At 33.4% G+C, this 24,454-nt stretch overlaps 4 protein-coding genes across 5 annotated transcripts; 2 read left to right on the forward strand and 2 right to left on the reverse strand.

Annotated features, from left to right (window-relative positions):
• Nucleotides 1-3,687: 3,687 nt before the first annotated feature.
• On the reverse strand, nt 3,688-4,515 carry LOC121758485 (EPIDERMAL PATTERNING FACTOR-like protein 2). The gene is made up of 3 exons (XM_042153877.1): nt 4,215-4,515; nt 4,087-4,124; nt 3,688-3,997 (listed from the first exon to the last, which is right to left on the reverse strand). The coding sequence occupies exons 1-3, from the start codon at nt 4,297-4,299 to the stop codon at nt 3,728-3,730; spliced, it is 393 nt and encodes a 130-aa protein (XP_042009811.1). The 5' UTR covers nt 4,300-4,515; the 3' UTR covers nt 3,688-3,727.
• A 1,483-nt stretch (nt 4,516-5,998) lies between these two features.
• On the forward strand, nt 5,999-9,410 carry LOC121759728 (probable pectin methylesterase CGR3). The gene is made up of 6 exons (XM_042155410.1): nt 5,999-6,222; nt 6,360-6,399; nt 6,956-6,994; nt 7,742-8,116; nt 8,693-8,748; nt 9,101-9,410. The coding sequence occupies exons 1-6, from the start codon at nt 6,103-6,105 to the stop codon at nt 9,251-9,253; spliced, it is 783 nt and encodes a 260-aa protein (XP_042011344.1). The 5' UTR covers nt 5,999-6,102; the 3' UTR covers nt 9,254-9,410.
• Nucleotides 9,411-15,696: 6,286 nt separating this feature from the next.
• Nucleotides 15,697-17,733, forward strand: LOC121758032 (1-aminocyclopropane-1-carboxylate synthase-like). Its single transcript, XM_042153469.1, has 4 exons — nt 15,697-15,871; nt 15,960-16,091; nt 16,170-16,330; nt 16,850-17,733. Exons 1-4 carry the CDS (start codon nt 15,737-15,739, stop codon nt 17,715-17,717), a joined length of 1,296 nt encoding a protein of 431 aa, XP_042009403.1. The 5' UTR covers nt 15,697-15,736; the 3' UTR covers nt 17,718-17,733.
• A 970-nt stretch (nt 17,734-18,703) lies between these two features.
• On the reverse strand, nt 18,704-21,573 carry LOC121757267. 2 transcript variants are annotated; one of them, XM_042152795.1, is made up of 3 exons: nt 21,457-21,573; nt 19,309-19,731; nt 18,704-19,184 (listed from the first exon to the last, which is right to left on the reverse strand). In XM_042152795.1, exons 1-3 carry the CDS (start codon nt 21,499-21,501, stop codon nt 18,969-18,971), a joined length of 684 nt encoding a protein of 227 aa, XP_042008729.1. In that variant the 5' UTR covers nt 21,502-21,573; the 3' UTR covers nt 18,704-18,968. The 2 variants fall into 2 exon arrangements, with proteins under 2 accessions (XP_042008729.1, XP_042008728.1); XM_042152794.1 differs by lacking the exon at nt 21,457-21,573 and adding an exon at nt 20,684-20,976.
• Between the last annotated feature and the right edge of the window lie 2,881 nt (nt 21,574-24,454).

Here is a 24,454-nt window from a genome sequence, read left to right on the forward strand (position 1 = left end):
TACTAACCCAGAATTTCCAATTGAAGACTGAGAGAGAGAATTGCTTCGGCAAGCTAGTTCAGTAGCTATAGCTATAATAACCGCTGATTATTGGAGCCGTACAACTTTGAAAAGGGAAATTTAATTTAATTTTAAATTGAATAAATATTACACGATGGAGTTAGGGCTGACAATTTTTAACACGACACGAACCGGCACGAAAATAATGGGTTTGGGTCAGAGCTTATTGGGTTCGTGTCCTTATCGGGTCGACCCGTTAAGGACACGAAAATTTCGTGTCGTGTTCGTGTCGGGTTCGTGTTATCCATTAACAATACGTGTTCGTGTCGTGTTCGTGTCGTGTTCGTGTTATCCGTTAATAAATAATATTTTAATATTATTAATTCTTATTATTTTCATTTTTAATAGGTTTAACCGTTATCAGGTCGTGTTGTTATCGAGTCGTTATCGTGTCATCTCGTGTACGTGTTGTTATCGTGTCGTGTTGACCCGAATTGGTTCGTGTCGTTAATGGGTTCGTGTCGTGTTCGTGTCGTGTTCGTGTCTGAGGGTTTCGTGTCGTGTTCGTGTTCGTGTTTGAGGTTTTCTTAACGGGTCGTGTTCGTGTTTGTTGTTATCGTGTTCGTGTCGTTATCGTGTCGACACGATAACGACCCGACACGCACGATTTGCCACCCCTAGATGGAGTAGTAATTTAATTGAAAATTATAATCAAATGTTTCGTATAGGTAATCTTATTTTATTGTTCATACATAATTAAATGTTTCATATTGGTAATCTTATTTTATTTTTACTATTTTTAATAAATTGACGCCATATTTAGTAAAACGTTTTATTTATTAGTAGTATTTTATTATAGAAATAGGATTCATTTTTTCTTCTAATTTTCATTCACTTTTATTTGTATATCGTAGAACTAAAATGAAAGGCAACAGAAAATAAATAACTAATTAATATGGCAGCACTATGCAAAAGTGGTTCTTATTCTTAAAACTAAATAATCACCTCTATATAAATATAAAGATTTGAGATCAATTATGAATCAATTTTGAATGTAATTTGCAATTATGATTACTAATTTAGGGCAATATATACAGCCACAAAATGTGACGTTATTTTCAATATTGATTATATATTATGTGTGCATCTGATTTTATGCGTCTTCCAAATCTTGTTTTCTTTTTAAAAATTGATTGTTTTTTGGATCATAAAATATAAGATGGAGTTGAGATAATATTGTTTCGGATTTTATAAACTGTTAAATCTTATTTTCACAATATATAAACGGTTTGAGATTCTGCTAAGATATAGTATGTACGTATATTTATCATCTACAAATTATTAAATATTGTCATCTCACCATAATATAAGTGGCATATATATTGATATGATCATCAACATTAAAGTGTGGATAAAATGTTTGAAATTTATTTAATACTATGATTCAAACATAGCTAAATTCCCTTGTTTGGGGTTGAATGCTCAAGGAGTGGCCCGGTGCGGAGGCTTGGGGCAAGCGACAAGAGGGACGGGGCCGAATATCAGGGTACGTAATATAGGGAGAGACTTATTTACCATTTAAAGTAGCAAAAGATAAATGAGATTCATATTGAAGGAATATTTTTTTCGTATACAACTTGATAATTCATTATCATATGGGAAATAAAGCTAACTAGTCAATTTCTAAGCATTCCATCAGCCTATCACAGCTGATTGATTTATCTTTTTTTAATTGTTTCACTACAAGTTGTTGATATTCATTTTTAGCTAAAAATAAAATATCTAATTACTTTTATTTTACTCTTTCTTTACATCTCTTACTTTATCATTTTTAATTAACTCAATAAATATCATTTTCTTAAATCACATGCCGAAAAAAGATCAATCACATGCGATGAGACGGGGGAATTAGTAATTATGTTCTAGCTCCATAAAGGGATAATGAGAGCAAATGGGGACTTCAACAAATAATAAAATTAATGGGATAAAATGTTTGAAAATATAAGTGACATATGTATAAAAATGTTTGAAAATGATCTAAATAGATTATCATTCATTTACTTGGCCAAATTCCCTTGTTCGGGCCTGAAGGCTCAAGGAGTGGCCCTGTGTGGAGGCACACGGCATCGGTTACGGTAGCCACGCGAGGCTGGATAGCCAATTTGTGACTTCTCCAACGTCTACAAACATATATTAGCACACAATATTTGATCGATGAGCTAGACATTTCACGTTGAGAGGATGAAGAAGGCATTTAATATATGTATTATATAAAAAAAAACTATTGCATTCAAGATGAAATTAAATGTTTTAGAAAGAAGAAAAGAACATAATGGACGTTGGGAAGTTTCGTGGCTATTAGACTAAATTAGACTCTTAATAGAGGATAAAGAGAGTACTTTTTCTTATACAACCTGATCAATTAGTAACACAGGAAATAAATCTAATCAGTCCATTTTGCAGTAATTATGCTCTAGCTCCATACAAAGATGCTTTTGATTATTCACGAAGAATAAATGCTATACAATTAAAACACACAAACTTTGTACTACACACCTCTAAAAGAAGTTGCATTTTTGGTAGCCTTCAACTCATACAATATTCATCAAAACCACATTTTTTTTCACTTCTTCCATTTTTCATGAAAATCCACAAGTGCTACCAAAATCAAAGTTAATCCTTGTCGTCTTCATCGACGAAATCCTGCATTTGTTCATGCTCTACTTCCACCTCTCCACTCTCCTCCGCCACCTCCACTTCTTCGCCTCCGCCTCTCTCAACCCCATCCACCCGCGGCCTCAGCTCCTTCCTCCCGATTTTCTCATCGCTCTCCACGTGTTGCGGATTCTTGAAATTGTGAATTAGCCACACACAAATGGCCACAAGCAAAAATATGCGAATGACATGCTTCACCTTCAAGCCTTTAGCCCTCAAATTTGGATGCATGGCAAACTCACCAATGATTATAGAGTGTGGAGAGGCAAATATATAAAGAAATCAAAGGAATCATATCACTTGCAAAAGTGTAGTAAGCATTGATTCTTGAATAATGGGAACATTATCCTTGGACATATTTGTAATCTAACTTTTTGTGGCTAGACCCTTTTCAAGATTACTAGAGATTGGCTTGAGAAGGAAAGTTAAAAAATATGAGTGGATGTGAAAAGAGTTGGTAGTTTGAGAGATTTAATGAGAGGGAGTGGGGAAATAGGCATTTTAAATGTGTTGGCAATTGGTATATATTTATGGGACCTCAATTGTAGTTCTAACTTCTAACTGCCTAGGTAATTATTGTAGTCTTTGGAGTACTTTTAAATAGAAAAAAAATCACATTTTTATGAAATAATTTACAAAGAACACAAGACGAATATCACATTTGAAAAATTATACTACATGAAATGTGCGTATTTAAAATTATTTAAAACTTAGCCACATTTGATTGCAGAATGCAGAATCGTCGTTTTTTGACAACACAAATGTCATTTTTATATCGTTTCAATTATCTTTTCCAAAATGAACTTAAAACGAACTAAAAATGACTTCCATGCTATCTAAACAAATCATCTGTGTTTTGATTTTGAATTCTGCAATGTGTTTTGATTTTGAATCCTGCTATAAGATTGAGTTCTTCATATATCACAACCCTATATCCTATATAAACACACATAAATGATATATATGCTTGATAAACATAATTAAAATACAAAAATTATAGATGTTGGATTTCTTAGGCCTCTCCAGGGCTGAAATATAAATCTCCACATTTACATTTCCAACACATTGGCTTATAATTCGAAATGTAATCTCCTCTTGAATATGCAATAATATTAATTCTTGGAGAATATAATTGTTTTTGGAAAATGATTTTCTTTGGTGTCACAATTGGAACCTGAACTGCCTCGCAATTGCCACAAGATTTACGTTTTTTACCATCACATCTTGGAGGCTTTGATCCTATCAATAGCCTCATTTTGAGCACCTTTTCTTCACTTATTTTCTGCATATATACATAACCAATTCATTATACAAAATAATTTTTACTACTAAATTTCAAACTCTTGCTGTAAATATTTCAAGAAACCTTACCATTGTGAGATCATTAGACAGTTTGGAGATTTGTCTTCCTGAAAAATGCAATAATAAATAGCATATCATGCTAATTAGCTAAATGCTTGGTAAAAAAGGGAGTATAATTAACTTATAAGTTTACTTACCTTCAACCATGAAATGGAGTGGACTCAAAGTTAGTAATAACAAAAACTCCAATGCCAGCAGATATTTGAATTTCATGCATGCCATTGAAATTTTTTTGAGGGAGAGAAAGCTAGAGAGAGAAGGGCACAAACTCAACTTCTTAAAGGGATGGATTTAGTAGAGAAAAGAATGAACAAGAATATAAAAAGAAAAAAAATGATTTAATTCAATTACTTCAATGATTGAAGTTTCAAGACAAAAGGGTGTTCTGCAAAGTGAAGTGAGAAAACAACCCTCCCAAAAGGGAAACAACCTTTTCAATTTGTCCTAGATTTATGAGTCCTTATAAATGGAGAGAAAAATCAAGGAAGACAGCTGCAAAATATGGGAATGATGAGAAAAGGATGATACCAATAGGAAAAGAATAAAAAGGATTTTTGTTTTTTTTTTCAAATTGCCTGCAAAAAAGATATATAATGGTGACATTTCTTGATTTATTATTAGTTTATTGATCAATAAAGATAGGATTTGAGCTTATGGGGTTTCATTTTCATGGATTTTGCGTAATTTCGTTATGTCACACCTTATATGTTTGAATATGTATACACATTAGAGAAGTGTAACTGTCTTTTGTTTAATTTGATATACTATTAGACAAGATTGTGTGTTAAAATGTGCATTAGTTAGACCACATGATTAGTCTTAACTTATGAGTTTTGGTCTCCCTCATGTTACATATAGGGTTGTCTTGGACAAATTCACTATCTGGACAAGTTAATCTCGAGCAAATGAACACCCTCAAATTAATTTTGGGAAATCTCAACAATGACATATAGGATTAGTCATTTAGATGTAACATTTCAAATAATCTTGATGTCTAACTCACCTACTATGAATTATTCTGAACAATGACGGATGCAATGAACATAATTTGTAGGATCAGACACTAAATACGGTCATTGATGGTGTCGGAATGTAAAAGTGGTATTACGAGTTTAGCTCGCAATGAATGGCGGTCGAAGGACGAAAGCGAATCACAGTCCTAAATGACTGGATGGAATTGTCGCACTGTGAGTCGGCACCAACTCCAAAGTCCGAATTTAATGATAATTTACAACCCTCATGGTTGGTGTTAAGGTTCAGTCGATCCTCCGACTCCACCTAAATCCACCATTCGATTCTAATAAAGTTATTTCAGATATAGTGAACAATGTTCCACATACATTTAAAAAATGCATGTGTATATATGTATTGGAATTTAGGTCCACTCTTGGCTCATCTAGAGACGTTACTATCTAAGGACCCAAGTTTTTAAATTTTGTGTATTTTACTATATGTTTCGTACTTAAATCCCAGATTGATAACGACCTCTCAAGAACTCATGTGTCAATTATTTACTTAATCCTCTATATATCTTTCTTTGATAATTAAATTCCATCATAACTTAGTAGAAAAATATTGGAAGTTGGAATGTCGGAAGAACATTCCTTCTTCACTAATGATGGAGAAGTGAATAAATAGGAGTATAATTTATGACTTTTTTTTAAGTATTCCCCGTCCTATAATAGGAATCATACTTATGTGTACACGAGTTTGGAGAAATATAAAGTATAGTGGTTTGAAAAAATTAATGATATATGAAATCCACCGTTTTATATTGATTTTATAGTAATATATGAGTGAAGTGAGTTATTGGAACGTGTGACCTGCTACCATTTATTATAAAAGTGAAATGTGTTGCAAAAGAAACTGTATAAAAATTCGTATGAAAAAGTTGGTATTGGAAAATTAACAATTTTACTTTTCACAATTTTGGAACCCACTCTAAAATTTGTAAAACTTGTTTGTGGATAATTTTATATTTTTATGTTTAATCTACACGCATATCAGCTCTAGCTTGACAAAGAAATGGCAGCTAGAAGGCCGATTAATCCCTCTCGGCGCATATCAGAGACTGGAGCAGTTTTATCATCGTCTTCGTTGCAGTCCAGATCCCGTTCTCCTTATTTGTCGATTGCGCTCATTCTGGTATATTCTTTTTTATATCTCTGTGTGTTGTGTGTTGTGATTCAATTTGTTTTTTGAATGAAGCGGATTCTGATTGGCGAAATTGAACCTGAACGCGCTCCTTGCTTGACTTGTTCAGCTTGATCTCAATTTTGCAGGGTGCGTTGTTTGTGATTGGTTATCTATATCGCGGCCAAGGTTCGAATTACTTTTTGAAAAAAAAATTAATTGCTTGTATTTAGCTGGAATTGTGCATTAGGTTACTGATTATAAGGATTTTAAGTGAAAACAAATTCATGTAGATTGGGGATGCTGACAATGTATGTTAGTAGTAATTGATAATGTAGGAGGTTTGCTATGAAATGCTTTTGAATTTCTCTGATCTTTTTATTGCTATAAATTGTCTGCAAACTTGAGTAGTGGTGTATATCATTTTGCTCTTATATAATGGATGTGATGTGACGACGTGAAGAGAAGTGCTTGTATTGGCATTTAGAATTCAATCTGATATTGGCGAATGTAAGAGAGCTAATATTTTCAAATATTAGAAGATAAACAGTTTTGTGTGTTCCAAATGACTAGCATGGTAATAGTGTTCTCGCTTTTGGTTGTCTGACCTTTTGGTTTATTGTGTTATATTTGAACAGCTTGAGATACTTCGGTATGGTGCTTTTTGTGCTTCTATGCTATGATGTCGACCGATGTGTTTTATACTTATTATGCTTTGACTGAAAGGAAATGATTTTCTTGATAGGTGGTTTTGGAAATCCTAAAGCCCTGAATCGCGCGGAAGGTAATCATACTGTAAGCTCTTTATTTTTTAGAATCTTGTAAATATGCAATCTTAAATCTTGTCCGTATGAACGGGGCTTAATTTCTGATTGTTTTGTTGTCTATAACCTGTTTCATGATGGTGGATCCATAGTTTACTATGATGAAGAAGTATTTGAATATAAATGGAACATGGTCTTGGTTGCTTTGTCCTGTTTCTTGTTGAGAAAGGAATACTGATTTTTGGGGCAGAGGCTTCATGAAATTTCAGTGTTCATGAATGGACACTTCTATTTAGCAGTTTACATAATTTAACACATCAAATTAGTACCTTTTGCTAGTTGAAAATATTTCTCGGGTAAGATATGATCCGTTGTTATTTACTTGTTGTACTTGATTGGCATGCTATTAGTTTCTTCACGAGTTTGCCCGCTGACTTAGGTTAAAATCTCGCATCATATAGAGCTCCAGAACAGTCAATGGCTATTCAGCGTTTGTTAAACTTTCTTTGTTTCTTTCCTATCTAATCTAAAATAGTCTCATTGTATTTTGACTCTTCTGCATATAGTCTTTCCTGAAATAACACTTGTATGAAGGGTTTTACAATAAAACAAGAGGTAGTACTTCTGGGCCCCCGTAGCTTCCCTCAGAACACGGATGCGTATAATCAATTTTTTGGTAGATTTCACGTAAATGATTAACGATCAGAATAGAAGGTTGGTAGGCGTGCTGACATTTATCTTGATGTTCATTATCATTCTACATGCAGGAGATGTTTCATGCACTATAGAAGTTGAGCGTGCCATTCCGATTCTAAAAAAAGTATATGGTAACAGTATACTCAAGGTGTTGCATGTTGGTCCAGAGACTTGTTTTGTTGTTTCAAGATTGATAAAGGAGGAAGGCACTGAAGCTTTTGGTGTGGAACCATATGATGTTGAAGATGCTGATGAGGCATGCAAGAGACTGGTGCACAAAGGCCTTGTTCGTGTGGCTGATATCAAATTTCCTCTTCCCTACAAGGCAAAATCATTTCCTCTTGTCATTGTGTCGGATGCGTTGGATTACTTGTCTCCGAGATATCTCAACAGGAGCCTGCCTGCATTAACAAGGCTATCATCTGATGGTCTGGTCATATTCACGGGTAAGTAGTTAATGCCATGTTTCGTTACAAGTTTAATTGAAATTCTTTTTTGTTAGCTGAATCTATGGGATTTAGTCTATTTCATTTTATCTCCAAAGTTACAGCCAAAAATCCTCATAGAACGCATCATACATGACGAAACTAATCTGGACTACCGGTTATTGATTTATGCATGGCTTGTACAACCTATTATTTTAACCAACTAGATTGGATTCTGTTCCACAACAAACAAATTCTTGCTTATGTCATTTCCTTACAATGATGGTGATTACCCATTGGGAAAAGCCAACTTCGGTCATTATTCATTGGAAGATAGTAGCTTGGCAAATACTGAACTTAGAACTTGCATTGATTATGGAACTACCTTGTTGTGACTTCAAGTTTTTGGCCACTAAAGGTAGCAGAGGACTCAATCACCTTGGCTTAGATGTATTAACATTTAACATACATGTTCAACTTGCATTTTCGCACTCGGCTCTACTTCTTTATTTTCCTCATGTTGCTCAAGCCATCCTTTTTATGGCTGTTACTGCTTCCATGACCTTGTATATTAACTACCTTACTGTAAACTTGTAGGGCATCCGCGCAAACAAAAATCAAAGTCTGTTGATAAAGCCAAATATGGATGTTCTGTAAGTTATCTTTATCTCATGCTTTTTTGCTCCATTTTAACTTTGCCCTTTCTTGCTCAAGGATACTGCAGAAGTTCCATTTGGTTTTTGGCTGTTGAGAACAATATATCAAGTACTATTAAATATGGCCAACCGGATTAAGCAAGAAACATTCAACCTTCTCCGTAATTGGATGCTCGGGTTTTCAAATATGAGCTCCGATAATGTGAACTTGCTTGATGTTCTTACCAAACACCTAATCTCCTCAAAGATATCATTCTGGGAAATATGTTATCCTAATATTTTGCTCATAAACTACACATTAATTATTTTACGTGCAATTTAAGGTCATTTCCTTATGTTTTGCTAATAGGCTAAGTTGAGAAGTTCGACATGGTGGATAAGATATTTTCTTCAGATGAGCCTAGAGGAGAACGAAGCTGCAACGAAGAAGTTTGAGCAAGCTGCAGCAAAGAGATCATTCACCTCAAATTGCCAAATATTTCATCTCAAGTCTTACCGATGATGTCCTAGTAGGTGTAGAATGTCTCTGCATATATATCAAGTAAATGTTGAATAGTTCAGAAAGAAATCCACAAATTTTGTCTCATTTTTGTTTCATCCCAAAATTGGGTCATACTATTCTTTTATTACAATGGGAAAGTAGAACTTTGATAGCTAAACCTATAAAACTACTGCCTCTATTCAGCCACTCTGCACTGATGAAACTCCATTTCATCTCCTTTTATTGGAGTGCAATTTACATTGGAAAAGAGTTGACGTATAATTCCTAAACATTTCTGACTTCATATTTGATTAAATCATAAGTTCATTTTCAAATATGAAATGTATAATTGGGAGAGAGATTGCTTCTTGCAGCTCATTGATTTTGATGGAAAGTGAATCGATTAACTTGTCTACATGTCATGTGCTTTAACTTGTCTACATGTCATGTGCTGAGATATTCACGTATGAGTTGTTCCACATAAACTGTAAAGTAGAAAACGATCAATTTAAACAACTTTGTGGTGAGACGTTTCCTTTTCAAATCAATACGTTGTGGGTTGGAATAACCACTACTTATATAGGTAAATGAGAACCATTATTAGTCTTTATAATTTTTAAAAAAAGAAAAAAAAACCTAAGTACCTAGTAAACTACTCCTTCTATCGCCAATTGGTGATGAAACGTTACCAATGAATGAGACTGTATCCAACACTTATAAAACTCTAACATGGTATCAAAACAGGCCCATTGCTCGAGCTGAATGTGCTCTCGGAGGTGACATGGCTTACGCGATCCTAATATTAACAAAATACGAAATAAAAAATTGAGATATTCAAATGTGAATCAAATAACTAGATTCACTTGTTTTTCGTACAAACAACTTGATATTAAAAAGGTGACTTTTTGAAACATTAGAGTTTGATAGAAGCAATAATAAAAGTACGACTATTGAGTTGGTTTTAGTAAAAGAATTTTAAACATCATACATGTTGAAAAAAAATCACACCAAAATGTAGTTAAAAACAAACACAAATTGTACGTTTTCTACAAACACAACCCCAATATTCAACAATTAAATTCAGCTGACAAAAGAAGATATCTTCCACTGACACAATATACTTTATGGATTTGAGTTAATTAATTTCGAGATCTATTGTGTAAACATTGTGTCTTCACGCAAAGCAAATTTTTAATTGCAAAGAGGCAGCTTATTGTTAAAATTTAAATTACACTCGGTATATCGTTTAAATATATTGTATAGTTTGGAACTCAACAGACCCAACTAGAAGGATTCGGAAATTTTCATTAAATTCGGTTTTTGGAACTGCTGTTGATCCTATAGTGCGGCAGCTAGCTGAGCTCCGCACCAACTCTTCAAGGCTGAGGTTCATTTTCATTCTTTGTCAGCTATCACCAATGACGACCGCTACACTGTCTTTGCGTTGGATGTCAGTGACGATCTTCTTCTCTATGTCCGACTCTACGAGTTCTGTTTTCTGGACCCGATGTATATTATATATATAATAAGTGAAGATTGGATATAGATAAATATATATACATGCGTCACACATGTGAATATCGATGAATATAATGAATTAGGGTTTATATGATGTAGTAAAGGTGTGTGACAAATGGGAAAGCATAGAGGAGAAAAGTAGGCTGCAAAGTCAATTATTGGTTCCATTTATAAATGTAGACTGAAATATGGATGAAGGGTTATACAAATATGGAGCCTCATATTCAATTCCTTTGCTTTATGCTTTGCCTTTTTTAGCTATTTCAAAGTGCCGACCAACCCACGCTTCTTCAATATTATCCTCTACATTTACTTTGTACTAATTTCTAATAGAATAATTCTATTTGGCCTTAACGAAGGATTCAAGAAACAGAACTCGCGGGATCAGACACAGTTAAGAAAGGTCGTTGCCGATGTTGGAAGGTGGATCGAGACTAATCAAAGTTAAACAAAACCAAAATTAAAAAGCGCAACCGCCAACAAAACCAACAAATATGTTCCGAAGAGAAGGGGAAGTACGAACACCAACTTTTCAGTTAAGTTTTAAGGCGCCAAAATAGTCGTTTCTTCTTAACTTTTGAGATTATAAAATCCTTGAAATGCAATAGACACATAAAAAAAAATCTATTATAACAAATTGAAAAATATACTTAGTTGAAGAGATTTAATTAGCTCTCCCCTATCGTTGCCTATTGGTCGTTTTTGCCCACGGCAAAAAACCAAATCATGATACACATGTTATATTGTCACCACAATTAAGATATAACTACTTGTATTTATCTAGTTCCAACAGCCTCACACTATATTGTTAATTTCATTATGGAATTATTGTACCATGTGTTTCTATCCTTTAAAACATTTGGCATTATCTTAAGAGTGAGCACATGAACAACTTTTATTTTTCTAGAATTTTCTTTTTCTTTTGCTCATGCATCGTATATGTTATTACTGTCAATTAAAAATGAAATGTGAATTACAAAGTATAAGAAAAAAAGAGTTCATTTGGGATGATCTTTGATTAAGATTTAACTAGCTACAGATGAAGTGTGCCTCTTCGTATATTAAATCAAATAAGCTATTTATTTCAAGTTAGATTGAAGAAATTATGCATTTCTCTCTTCACATTAAAATGAAGAATATAGACAACGAAATTAATATATAGACAATGACTAACACTACATTGAAAACTACATGAGGGAAGCATTGCACGAACATAAGAAAACAAAAATAAATGAACAACACACATTCTGACACTGACGCTACTAGCGGAATACATATCCTCATTCACTAGAGATATCAAATAAACATAAGTAACAACCAAACAAAAAACCGACAAAGTAAACAACGATTAAACCAAGCCGTAAACTGGGCCGGCCTTCACCGGTTTTCACGTTAAGTGAATTGAGCCATTGTATGTATATACGAGTACATATTACTTTGAAAAATATTATGCAACATAATTTATGTGAGCATCATCACTGATCACCACTCTTGTTTAGTCATCATTAACGTTACTTATTTAATTTTACGCATTTAGTTTGAATATTCTCGCACATTAAAATTGTATCAACATTTTTTTTACTATACAAATTAAAATAAAAAAGCTCAAATTGTTATTTTATTCATTTACTTAAAGTTATAGACCAAACGACTAAATCAAATTTTAATTTTTAAGTACTAATTTGCAAAATTAATGACCTCAATTATAATTTTTAGCTACTAGAATCAAAATAAATATATGAAATAAAACAAATAACCATAACAAAGACTAACAGAAAGAGGGTTAGAAAAATGGAATATCCTAGACCTAAGAAACTAAATTAAACTTTCAAATTCTTTACACTTGGCATTTGATGAAGCACACTTAAATAAATTGAAAAGTGACCCCTGCCATTTTAAACCAAAAGAACAACACTAACTTCATTTTCTACTCATTTTCAGTAAAGTTTCCAAGAAGTGACACTAGTGCCAGAATATATAAGTGCAACATTATATCTAAGTTTGAAAAAGTGAGCATGAGTTGTTTCTAGTTGGGCATTTAATTACTTCAACTTCTTTTTTTTGGCATGGTTAGATATTCTACTATTAAACTTGTTTGTTTCATATCCTAATTTAGGCCAACACCTTTTTTTTACTCAACTCATCTACAAGATTGCAAGATTCCAATAGGGGGTAGATTATTAAACAGAAGATATTGTTTTTTTATCTATTTAAATTAAATCAGAGATGGATATATTTTGGTTTTACAACTATTATTTATGCTATTATTTCTATTGTTGCAATATTACTTATCTCATCACGACCAATATATATACATATAATGTCCCCTTGTTCCATAAAAGTGAGAAATATTGCATGTAGTCATGTCTCATCACGTTCAACATTTACAAAAGGAATATACAGTAATTAATTACTAATTAATTGAGGGGCTATTTGATATTATAGGATTTGTCTATCTTTAAGTGTTCATTATAATTATCTTTGTTTCATTTCGAAAATGATGAAAGACATAAATGAAATTAATACACTATTGAGTGGAATCCATAATAAACACCACAAACTAAAAATACACAAACTTAGTTGGATAAGATGTCCAATTCAACTCAATTTCAATGACACTATATATACTAATTTTTATCAGGTTAAATGGCTAAAGCGAAAGAAAAATAAACCAAAATCCACACTTATCCTATATTAACATATATAGTATATAGTTAGAGTTTCATAATTGGGATGAAATTACTGCAAATTGGTGGCTACGGTCTTCCAATTATTATTAGTATGTGCAAATAATCACTTTATTTGACTAACTAAAAACCTTTTTGGTGATGGAAAGTTTCCAATGGGGGGTGGGGGATTGCTGGGCCAAGTTCCAGTTTTTCCATTAAAGGAAATGGTGCATTATTGGCTTGTTTGTATGAATGGATAAATTTCACTAAAATCCCATTATGCAAAGTTGATGAAATAGTCAAATTTCTATCATGTAGTATGTTTTTGGAGGACAAGTTGTTGCGTAGGCATCAATGACTTTTGTTAGTTTGTCTAGTCATGCCTTTTGTCTATGCAAGATAGGCTTATTCTTGAAAATTAGCTCAAAATTTGATTCGTTGGTGATATATTTAGCCCGAATATTAATTTTTTCTTATCTAGTATAAAACGCTCAAACAAAAAGAATAGTGAGTGAACACGTTAAATAATTCAAAATATAACAACGAAGTAGCCGATATATCTAAAATCACATGGAAACAGAAGCAAACGAGCCTCACATGTAAGGGCATTATAGTAACAAATATAGCATGGGGTACTTATTTCCATTTTATAAACGCCTTCGTTTCATCATCTCGAAAATTATTAAATGATACTCCATCCGTTCCACGTAGTTGAGTCGTTTCATTTTCTGCACTCATTTTGAAAAAATGATAATAAATAGTTAAAGTGGAGAATGAGTAAAGTAAGAGAGAGAATAATGTACAGAAAAGTCTTATCTAAGTTATTCTCTCTTTTACTTTACTCATTCTCCACTTCAATTATTTATTATCATTTTTTTCCAAAACGAGTGCAGAAAATGAAATGACTCATCTACTTTGGAACTAACATATTTACAAGTTATATATGGAGTATGTAATTTGATATTCATCACATTTTAATTTGGAGAATGATATACGGCCTCAAGAATGAAATAATTAATGATGACGATAGTCAAATATATGTAGAGAAATTATTCAACTTGACTTGTAACGGTTTTGTGTCACAATTAGGACATGACTTATACCATCGTAAGCTATAACGGTCTCGTGACAACATTTTTGTCCTCATTATACTAAGACTCAAGAATCAATCACAATCCCATTATCCACTTAGATATTGAACCATTGTTTTATTATAATACTAGGTAACTAATATTGTGATCATACTGCAATTCGATAATTACCTAGTTTTTTCTGGTTATCAGTTCAATCCACAAGGATTTTAGCCCAATCTTATCGGATTTTGGCTATTTTCGAGCTAATCTATCGGATCGTCCGGTCTATTGCGACTAAGCTAGCCGTCGTCTTTGTCGAAGAAGAGACGAGGTGTAAACCCTAGATTAGTAATGTAGTCTCTGAAGCTGATTAGCTTATCTTGGAAAGGAAAAGTCTCACTAAAGAATGTTTTATCTAAGGGATTATGTGTTCTAAATATGATTCACTTTGCCAAAGCAAATTGGAGCTTAAAGTATTTTCTTTTTTTGCTCTAATTAAGTTTCAATGGATAAGAGTCTAACACTGTAGGTTCCACTTCCACATAAGGAAAAAACATGCATGCATGATTGATCTCAGACACAAACTAATCACTTCTTTTTTTTGGGTGTCCATGAAGTAATCCATCTTGATATCTCAACATAATCCATGAAATATAGGAGATAGAGTTTACATGAGAATAGTGATCAATTTGCACTTAAGCACTTAAACACAACCAATACAATTACTTATTTGTTGTGTTGTTTTTTTTATAAGTTTTGGTCGAATCCTACAGGTGAATCCACTGCTTTCCTTATTCATGTGTATGTCAATCTGATACATCAACAATTCTCGATACAACTTAAATACGTTTTATTCAGTGCATTGATATCACGTTTCTAAAAAAATAGTTTTCGGGCATATAATTCGTAGTTTCTTAATGTGGCAACATTTTTCACATATCCAAAACCAACACTCCATAAACCAAAAGATATGTTTCTTAATCACATTTATTTTCTTCTTCTCTTTTCTTTCCAAGAAATGGGGCATTAATTTCGACAAGACTATAGTTTCACAAAAAGTCCAACAAAGCAACTACTTATGATGCTCATCAGTCAAAAATCTAATGACCGCTGAAGAAGACCCTTTGTCTCAATCCATCAACTTGTTGTATAAATAGACCCTCAATTTGTCACATTTCCACAACACCTTTGTTTCCCACAAAATTTTATTCCAAGCTAGGTTGTGTTCAAGGATAGCAAACAAAATGCTGTCTAGGAAAGTTACATCACATGGCCAAGACTCCTCCTACTTCCTAGGATGGCAAGAATACGAGAAAAACCCGTTCGACCCCATCCACAACCCATCCGGGATCATCCAGATGGGCCTCGCTGAGAATCAGGTAATAATATTTTTTTCTGCGTCCGCCCCTACTTATATAGCAACATTTTCATGCATGAAATATTAACATTTTGGCTTGTTAATCGCAGCTTTCTTTCGATCTTCTTGAGTCTTGGATCGAAGAAAATCAAGAATCGAATTGGTATCGAAAACAAGGTGGATCTGTGTTTAGGGAGTTAGCTCTTTTCCAAGACTATCATGGCCTTCCTGAATTCAAGAAAGTGTGTATAACTCTCTCTCTTTTTCATTCTCTCTCTCTCTATATATATATCTTATATATATACGTATATATATCTCAGGTGCTGGCAGAATACATGTCTGAAATAAGAGGAAATAAGGTGAAATTTGATGTGGACAAGCTGGTTCTTACAGCAGGTTCAACCTCAGCAAATGAGATTCTCATGTTTTGTCTGGCCGAACCGGGAGAAGCGTTCTTGATCCCGACTCCATATTATCCAGGGTAACCACACAACTCTTCCGAAATAATATATACAATGCCGAATTCATGAAACATAATTTATGGGATCGAAAAACACAATGAGGAAGGTTGTTGCCACCTGACCAAGAACCCCACCTGGATCCGTCATTGTATATATATACACAAACATTTGATGTCACAAAAGATTATTTAGATATGCAAGTATGATTTACTTATAAAACATAAATATGATGGTGGATTTTACATTTTCAAGTAGTAATCTTAAATGTGATATTTTTCTACCTACTCTTTTGCCTAAATGAGTATCTTGAGGGTTTCATTATCTCAACGGTGGGCTCAAGCACCTCTAACTATACCTTTTTATTGTAGTATAACTTTATTTTTGAAAGAATAAAATCTATTTTATCACTTCAATAGTCAAATTCTTTTGACTTTAAACTCCTCCATCCTATACCAAATTAATGAACTTGGACCAAATTTACATTTTGCATACTAACTAAAAAATTATCCCTCCAATTTCATATATTTTTCTCTCTCTAGGTTTGACAGGGACTTGAAGTGGAGAACCGGAGTGGAAATCATCCCAATCCACACCTCAAGCTCCAACAACTTCACCATCACCAAACCCTCTTTACAAGAAGCCTTCCAAAGAGCCCAAACCCTAAACCTCAAAGTAAAAGGCCTCTTCCTAACCAACCCCTCCAACCCCCTCGGCACCACCCTCTCCCTTCAAGAACTCCACCTCCTCCTCTTCTTCTCCCTCTCCCACTCCCTCCACATCGTCAGCGACGAGATCTACTCCGCCACCGCCTCCTTCCCCACCCCCTCCTTCATCGAAACCCTCTCCCGCCTCCTCCCCGACCCCCTCCACCCTGCCTGGTCCCGCCTCCATGTCGTCTCCTCCCTCTCCAAGGACCTCGGCCTCCCCGGCTTCCGCATTGGCGCGATATACTCGCACAATGCGGAGCTTGTGGCGGCCGCGACGAAAATGTCCAGCTTTGGGCTTGTTTCGTCGCAGTCGCAGTTTCTCCTATCGCGTATCCTCGCGGATAAACCATTTATCCGGGGTTACGCGAGAGAGAATAGGAGGAGGCTGGGGAGGAGGCGGGGGGTGATGCAGGCCGGGCTCAGGGAGGCCGGCCTGCATTGTCTGAGGGGGGAGGCGGGGCTGTTTTGTTGGGTGGATATGAGGGGGATGATGGGGCCCGCCGCGACGTTCGAGGCGGAGGCGGAGCTGTGGAGGAAGATGGTGATGGAGTTTGGGGTGAATGTGGCGCCCGGGGCGTCGTGCCATTGCTCGGAGCCCGGGTGGTTTAGGGTTTGCTTCGCGAATGTGGCGGAGGAGACGCTGAGGGAGGCGTTGAGGCGGATTAAGGCCGTCGTGGCGGATGCCGGGATCCGCCGGTGAAGGTCATTTGTGTTGTAAGGAGATTAATGTTGTTGTGATCTATGTAACAATGTTGTTGCATTATTTGCATGGATGTGTATATATTTGACTCTTTTATTGAGATTTGATTTCCCACCTTTTGTATGTTACTTACTACTTACTATATATTATGCTCTATCACTAAATTAATTGTTTTATTTGCTTATAAAAAAGTAAAAACCATTATAATGTAAAACATTATACTAGTACAGGATAAAAGGTCGATGTTATCGCATTGTTTAAGACGTTTACTCAAAAATATCCTACTAATTAGGTTAATCCCAAAAGGTATGTAATGTTGTGTGATTTTTGAGTTAAAAATGTCACATAATAGTTTTCGGCTACCGGGACATTGATGTGTCAGCCGAAATTATATACAGGTGCAAATATAAGTTGAAAGTGAAACACATCCAACTTTAATAAACATTTTTATCTAATAAATGGCATTAAATTCAAAAAATTAATTATTTACTGTTATTAGGTAGAATAAACACAATATTCAATTATATTAAAGCATATAAATTGAAATTAAAGAAACAAAAATATGTGAATGATGTACAAGATATGGTCCATTGAATTTTCACAACATAAATTAATATAATTAAGGTCTAATTCAAGACTATGATGTATATATATTTAAGAGCGATTTGTCTAATTTTTTTTAAAAAAGTAATCTGACTATTATATTTTGTAATTTCTTGCTGCAATGCTTTAAGATGTGACAAAACTTATAAGTATGCAATAAAATATTGAAATACAACTATATTACTTGTTTAGGTGCATACTTTTGATAGCATTTATGAGACATGGTACATCTCAATTACCCTTTTTAGTGAGAGTGATTCATAAAATCAGGATAAGGCTACATGACAAATTTGACTATCAATGTTGAAAAAATCAATTCCAAGTGACGTAAACTAAATTCGACATATAATTTGTACAAATCTACGTCACTTTGAGGACTTATGTGGTGCAATATGTCTATACAAACTTTATTCATCGTAAAAAATACATAAAATGATCAAATAAACAGTCTGTCACAAGCCCATAAAGTAACAACTTGTAGTGATTAATTTATAATCATAAGTTGCAAATATTTATGAAAACCAACAGTGGTGATTAATGCCTTTGAGAAAAGGCTACATACCTAAATGACCCTAATATTCATTCTATATCATTCAAAAATGTCACAAAAAACTACAACATTGGAAGTTAACCAAGCTCAGAAACTACCTAATTACCAGCATCAACAGGGCTCGAAGAGCCATCCGAAGAAGATTCGTCTCCATCGTGTTTCTGGATGTCTTTCCAATTCCACAGGACCTGCATCAGTCCGCCATTTGCAGCGTGCATAAGAAGATGATTTACTCCGGGCAAATATGTTGATATAGCCTTCACAAGAACGAAGAACACAGCTATGCTCGGAAGTCTCCAAGTAAAGCGTCCATCCTGAGGGAAGAAGATTAAGTTAGAACCAATATGACAGTTTATAATTTGACGAAAACTTGTGTAAGATCAAATGACGGGTCAAATATTCAGATGCATAGTGTCATGACCCGTTTGGGCGTTTTACCTGGTGGTCAGGCATGAGTTCTCGGGATATCTCATCGAACAATTTGGTTGTCATGATTCCGACAAAGAGACCTAATGGGATAACTAATTCTTTGTTTCTAGAGATAGAATATGAGATATCAGATAGGCAGCTAAATGCAAAGTATGCAAGCAGATACCACTTCAGTGCCTCCTTCACCAAGGCGAGAAACTCTTCTAGCGCAACAGTCTCTGCTTTCTTCCAAGGAAATTGTTTAACTGAATCCGGCATCATGTTCCACAATTTCTTCTGTGCATTACTCAACATGACTACGAGCTTAGAAGGGTTGTTGAAGTGCTCCATCTCTGGCAATTTTGCAAAGCAGGACACTGAAATGTGTTTCTTCGGGATATTTATCAGAAAGGGATTGCGGAGTTGATGCAGTTGGCTTTTAGATGATGCGAGCTGCGCAACACAAAACAGATGGAAAACCATGAATAATTAGGAAGTGAAATGACCAATGCTTCAACCAGATTTTGGTAGAATGATAAGCAGCAAAGAACCATATTTCATTTCTAGTGATCAGATACAGAATAATTCATCAATTACCATGTTCAGTTTGTGCATATACAGATTTGAATTTAATGAGGAAAAGAAACGAACATGTATGGCAAAAAAATAGCTCGAAGAAACGAATATATACATGTTTTTTATGTTCAAGCCTGAAATAAGTCGGAGAAATGTACCCATCAGCCAAATTAATGGAGAAATTTGTTTCAGTCAATCACCATTCTCAACATGTAGAAGTTTGCATTGTTCACAAGTCACAAATCTGAGTATGAGCTAGCACAGTCATAGTCACAGCACAAACCGATCATGCTCAATGTTGATGGCTTGAAAAGATTTACGTCATAAATGCATCCGTACTATACTTTCGAATAGGAACTTTTCTGTCTAAAAGATAAGCTACAAAAGTGACTCGCTTGGTATTTCCATCATAAGAAAATGCAAAATATTGTCTTTCAATGAGTTACCACTATGGTTGTAAATAACATTGTAATAAAAAACTTTTATAGTTACCAGGTGCAGACAGAGAGTCATAGAAACTAAATCAACACCATTTATGTTCTACTAATACTTATGTTTTCTGTCATCAAACATAAATGTCTCTGGTCAAAGTTCAATATTTGCAAAAAGAAGACTTCAGAATCTAGTATTGTAAATTATAAATACTAGCAAACTACATGCAACTTCCATTCCTATACAATATTCAAAACTAGTTAGGGATCTTATTCAATCAATGAAACCCGCTCCCAAAAGTAGCTCCACCATAAAATAAAGTGAATTATACCTTTAACTCGGTAATAACAGGTAAAACTAAACTACTTTCATAAAAATGAAGTGATACAAAATGTACCACTGATGCCAGATTTATAGCTGGAATTCTATGGAAAAACAAACTAGGCCCCTTGTCAATTCCATGGAAGATGATCGTGTAAGCATTCATTCAACAACTTAATCACCAAAGAAGAACGGAAGCTAGCTGGAAGTTAGTCGGGAAGGATCTATGTCAGCTGCAAGCCTGCAACACCACTTGGTTTGTTGAAGGCTACCACTAAGCATAGTCTAGTTACAATTCATTGCACTCAACTGAACATTCTGTATGAATCTATCTTATCAAATATCAATAAACATCCGACTTTCTCTATACTGTATTGGATCGAAGAATTATATGCGTGTATATATGCATCAAAAACCATTTTTGAGTAAGATAATAGGCAGAGAACAAAGATTTACCCAATTCATCTATGATTTACACATTGTCATTTAAATCATAATAGACATAATTTATCATCAAAATCAACAATCTCTCTCTCTGAATTCTCACTCAGACGCGTTAAGCTACAATCAAATGTGAAATGCCAAATATATCGAAGCTTGAATCGAACTCCTATAACGACATAATCTCAATTAGCAAATCCACTAAAACAAATGGGGTAAAAACACTGATTTCTTCTATTTTTTACCCCCGATTTCTCAATTGCAACATTGAGCGACGGTGATACTCCCCCATTCCCATCACAATTGAGTTCAAAACCTAGGGGTTTATCTCCCCTTCTATGAACTGTAATGCTACTGATTCACACAAAGACGAAGATATATGTGACTAAATAATTTGTACAAACTTACAGGTGAATTAAAAGGAGTGAGTGCAGACGCCGCCGCTGACGCCATTCTCGCCGTCGTTGAAGGTGCTTGCGGCGGTGAGGGTGCAAATGGGTAAAGAGTTGGTTTGTTTTTTTTAAATCGATAATTAATTTACACTTTTTTTATTCATTTAAGTAATTTAATTAACCTTAGTATCATGTTTTATCCAGTAAAATAATGAGTTTGGGAAAAACTAAATACTAATCTTGATATATTCTACCAATTATTATCTTGTTTGTTAGTATTTTAGATTATTCATTTTTTTAAAATTTATAATGATTTCTTTTTTTTTCAGTTCACTTTCAAACCTTTGCTCAAGTTGAATAATTCTTTTTCAATCATTTTATTACAGTAAAATCATTTCTTCATATGATAAACGCTAGAGCATTAATCTTTTTAACCTTTTCAAATTATTTATTTTATCTCCATTTAATTTACCACACTGATTACTTAGTCATCACACGACAAAGGATCTATATTTATATTACCATGCATTACGAATTTTATTAATTCCATCACACTTCAAATGTAGATATTAAATTAATTTTGTAGAAAATATATGGCGCATGTTGAATTCACAATTTAAAATTAAATTGCCCACATGTATGTATATCAAAATAAATACTAATTCATATAATATTTTATAGGAGTTAAATACAAAAATACTCCAAACTTATGTCGAATATATAAAGCCTAAAATATACTCCGTACTCCATATAGTACATATTAACATATACAACCATTTTTAACGTAAACTAAAAATACTAAAATTATTCCACTGACTGTATAAAATTATTAAATGAAATTTCTGTCCCTTGAGATATTTTAATAATTTTATTCGATCTTTTCTAAAATAAACAATTTTATTAGAAGATCTCCGTACTTAACTATTTTGGAAATACGTACGTCTTGAATTTTGTGATAGGTATCTAAATACTCTCAATATTGCAAAAGTTTTTTTTATCATATTTCCTATTTAACCTTAATAAAATAAAATTACCCATTTTGAAAATCTTTATACATGCAAACAAAACATGGCTTTATACCACACCTACTTAAAACGAGTATGCAATAAAGTGTTGCCGATTTATTACCAAGATATTTCATGGTCATATTTGAACAGCTATGAACACACAAATGCAAAGCTCTATACATTAATTTTTGTCACAAAACCCCAATTCTCTCTCTATATATATAACACATTCTCTGAGAAAAAAAGAAGGTTTTCAATGGATTTAGCATTGAGACAAAGCAATATGAGGAGATCTATGTCTTGCCCAATCTGCCATAAGCTTCTCAGACAAGTCACAAATCTTGAAGAATCTTGTCATCTATGTGAGTTTTAATTTTTTTTATTATATCTCTCGATTTTTCGTGTTTCTCTGTGTCCTCTTTGTGTTATGCTTCATCATTACCTATTCGATTGAAACTTTTTCTTCTATAAAAAGATTATTTTACATGTAAAAAAGGCATAATTTTGTTTGAAAATCAGTTTTTAACATCTACCAATCAAAATTATAATTTTGAATTGAATGATTTGGCTGGATGTACTCTAGTTGAATAAGCAGATCACTTTTGTTATCCTCATTCCATCTCAATTCTCAAGTAGTGACCCAATTTGCTTTTGGCATGAATTATAATGAAATTAATTGAGTGTGTTAATAAGAATTTTATTTTTATTGTAAATTTAAATTGATTGAATATGAATCTCATTTCTATCAAGTGATAAAATTGTGGTGGGTCCAATGGTTATAGTACTGGTAAATAAAATTCAATGTTGAGGATTAGAATTAAACAAGTTGTGTAGGATATAATTATTGAAAATCAAATGAGAACGGGGATTATGTGAATATACCAAAATGAGTCATTATTTTGTGGACTGCCAGAGTAATTAATTACTACCACATGTCATTAAAATTATTGATTTTGGAAAATTTAGTATGTGAAGAGTGCATGACAAAAGATATTGAAGAGGGGTTGCACAATTGTCCAATATGTAAAGTTGATCTTGCTTCTGAGCCTCTTCAAAGACGCAGGTACATATTTGAACTTCAATTTCACTTCTTTTTTTTCTAAAATTAATTTCTCTCTTATTGCTATATAGCATGTAGTTGGCTTCAATACCAAGATATGGTTCATGATATAATGTAACATGTTCTTACAAATAGTTTTGGTAGTGGACGGCACGACGTACAAATTTCAATGTAGAATTGATACAGTAAGCGATAGATAAAGAAAAAAAGTGGTCGAAATATTGTTACTGAAAAATGAAAATCAACTTATTAGAGAGAGAATCTTATTATAAATAAATAGAGTCTAATTTTGAGGAATGAATCAAAACGGAAACAAGACTGTTTTTCATAGATTAAGATAGATAGTTGTTGGTGATTGTATTAATGGAAAGATAAAAAGGTAAAATGAAATAATAATGAAGAGATAGAAAATACAATTAAATATATTAATTATGATTTACCTTTTTTTTCAAAAATACAAGTGTGGCATTTTTATTGGGATAATCCCCAAAAAAGTGAGACATCTTCACCATGCAAGAATATATACTTCTGAATGTCAATTAATATGGGATAAAACTATAAAAGTTAATTGTAGTTTAATTTTTGTATCTAAAAAGTTTTGGTGGTATTAACAAGGAAAACTAAATTAATAATCAAAATCTTTGTTTATAGTTGGATGGAGAATCTAAGTATGTAAAAGTATTTGAATATTAATTAGAATAATTAGTTTGTATTTTTATTGTTTATATATATATATATACAATAAAAATATTAGTTTGTATTTTTATTTGAATATATATATATATATATATATATATATATATTATATTCATTCATCTAACTGAGTGGATTATATTATTGGCCAGAAAAAGAGAAAACAGGGAATGTGAATTAGCAAAATCTGTTCAAGTTTCGAAACAAGATATGAAGGGATCAAAAAAACAGGTAGCTAATTTCTTCCATCCAAT

The sequence above is a fragment of the Salvia splendens genome, chromosome 12, assembly GCF_004379255.2.
Source record: "Salvia splendens isolate huo1 chromosome 12, SspV2, whole genome shotgun sequence".
Taxonomy (NCBI): domain Eukaryota; kingdom Viridiplantae; phylum Streptophyta; class Magnoliopsida; order Lamiales; family Lamiaceae; genus Salvia; species Salvia splendens.

Coding starts and splice junctions, on each gene's coding strand:
- LOC121758485 (XM_042153877.1), bottom strand. CDS start 4,299: ATGGCATGCATGAAATTCAAATATCTGCTGGCATTGGAGTTTTTGTTA. Junction 4,125..4,214: donor ACTCCATTTCATGGTTGAAG/GTAAGTAAACTT, acceptor TGCATTTTTCAG/GAAGACAAATCTCCAAACTG. Junction 3,998..4,086: donor TGTCTAATGATCTCACAATG/GTAAGGTTTCTT, acceptor GTATATATGCAG/AAAATAAGTGAAGAAAAGGT.
- LOC121759728 (XM_042155410.1), top strand. CDS start 6,103: ATGGCAGCTAGAAGGCCGATTAATCCCTCTCGGCGCATATCAGAGACT. Junction 6,400..6,955: donor TTATCTATATCGCGGCCAAG/GTTCGAATTACT, acceptor TTTTCTTGATAG/GTGGTTTTGGAAATCCTAAA. Junction 8,117..8,692: donor TGGTCTGGTCATATTCACGG/GTAAGTAGTTAA, acceptor GTAAACTTGTAG/GGCATCCGCGCAAACAAAAA.
- LOC121758032 (XM_042153469.1), top strand. CDS start 15,737: ATGCTGTCTAGGAAAGTTACATCACATGGCCAAGACTCCTCCTACTTC. Junction 15,872..15,959: donor TGGGCCTCGCTGAGAATCAG/GTAATAATATTT, acceptor TGTTAATCGCAG/CTTTCTTTCGATCTTCTTGA. Junction 16,331..16,849: donor CCGACTCCATATTATCCAGG/GTAACCACACAA, acceptor TTCTCTCTCTAG/GTTTGACAGGGACTTGAAGT.
- LOC121757267 (XM_042152794.1), bottom strand. CDS start 20,773: ATGAATGCTTACACGATCATCTTCCATGGAATTGACAAGGGGCCTAGT. Junction 19,732..20,683: donor CTATAAATCTGGCATCAGTG/GTACATTTTGTA, acceptor TGTGTTGCGCAG/CTCGCATCATCTAAAAGCCA. Junction 19,185..19,308: donor AACTCATGCCTGACCACCAG/GTAAAACGCCCA, acceptor TTCTTCCCTCAG/GATGGACGCTTTACTTGGAG.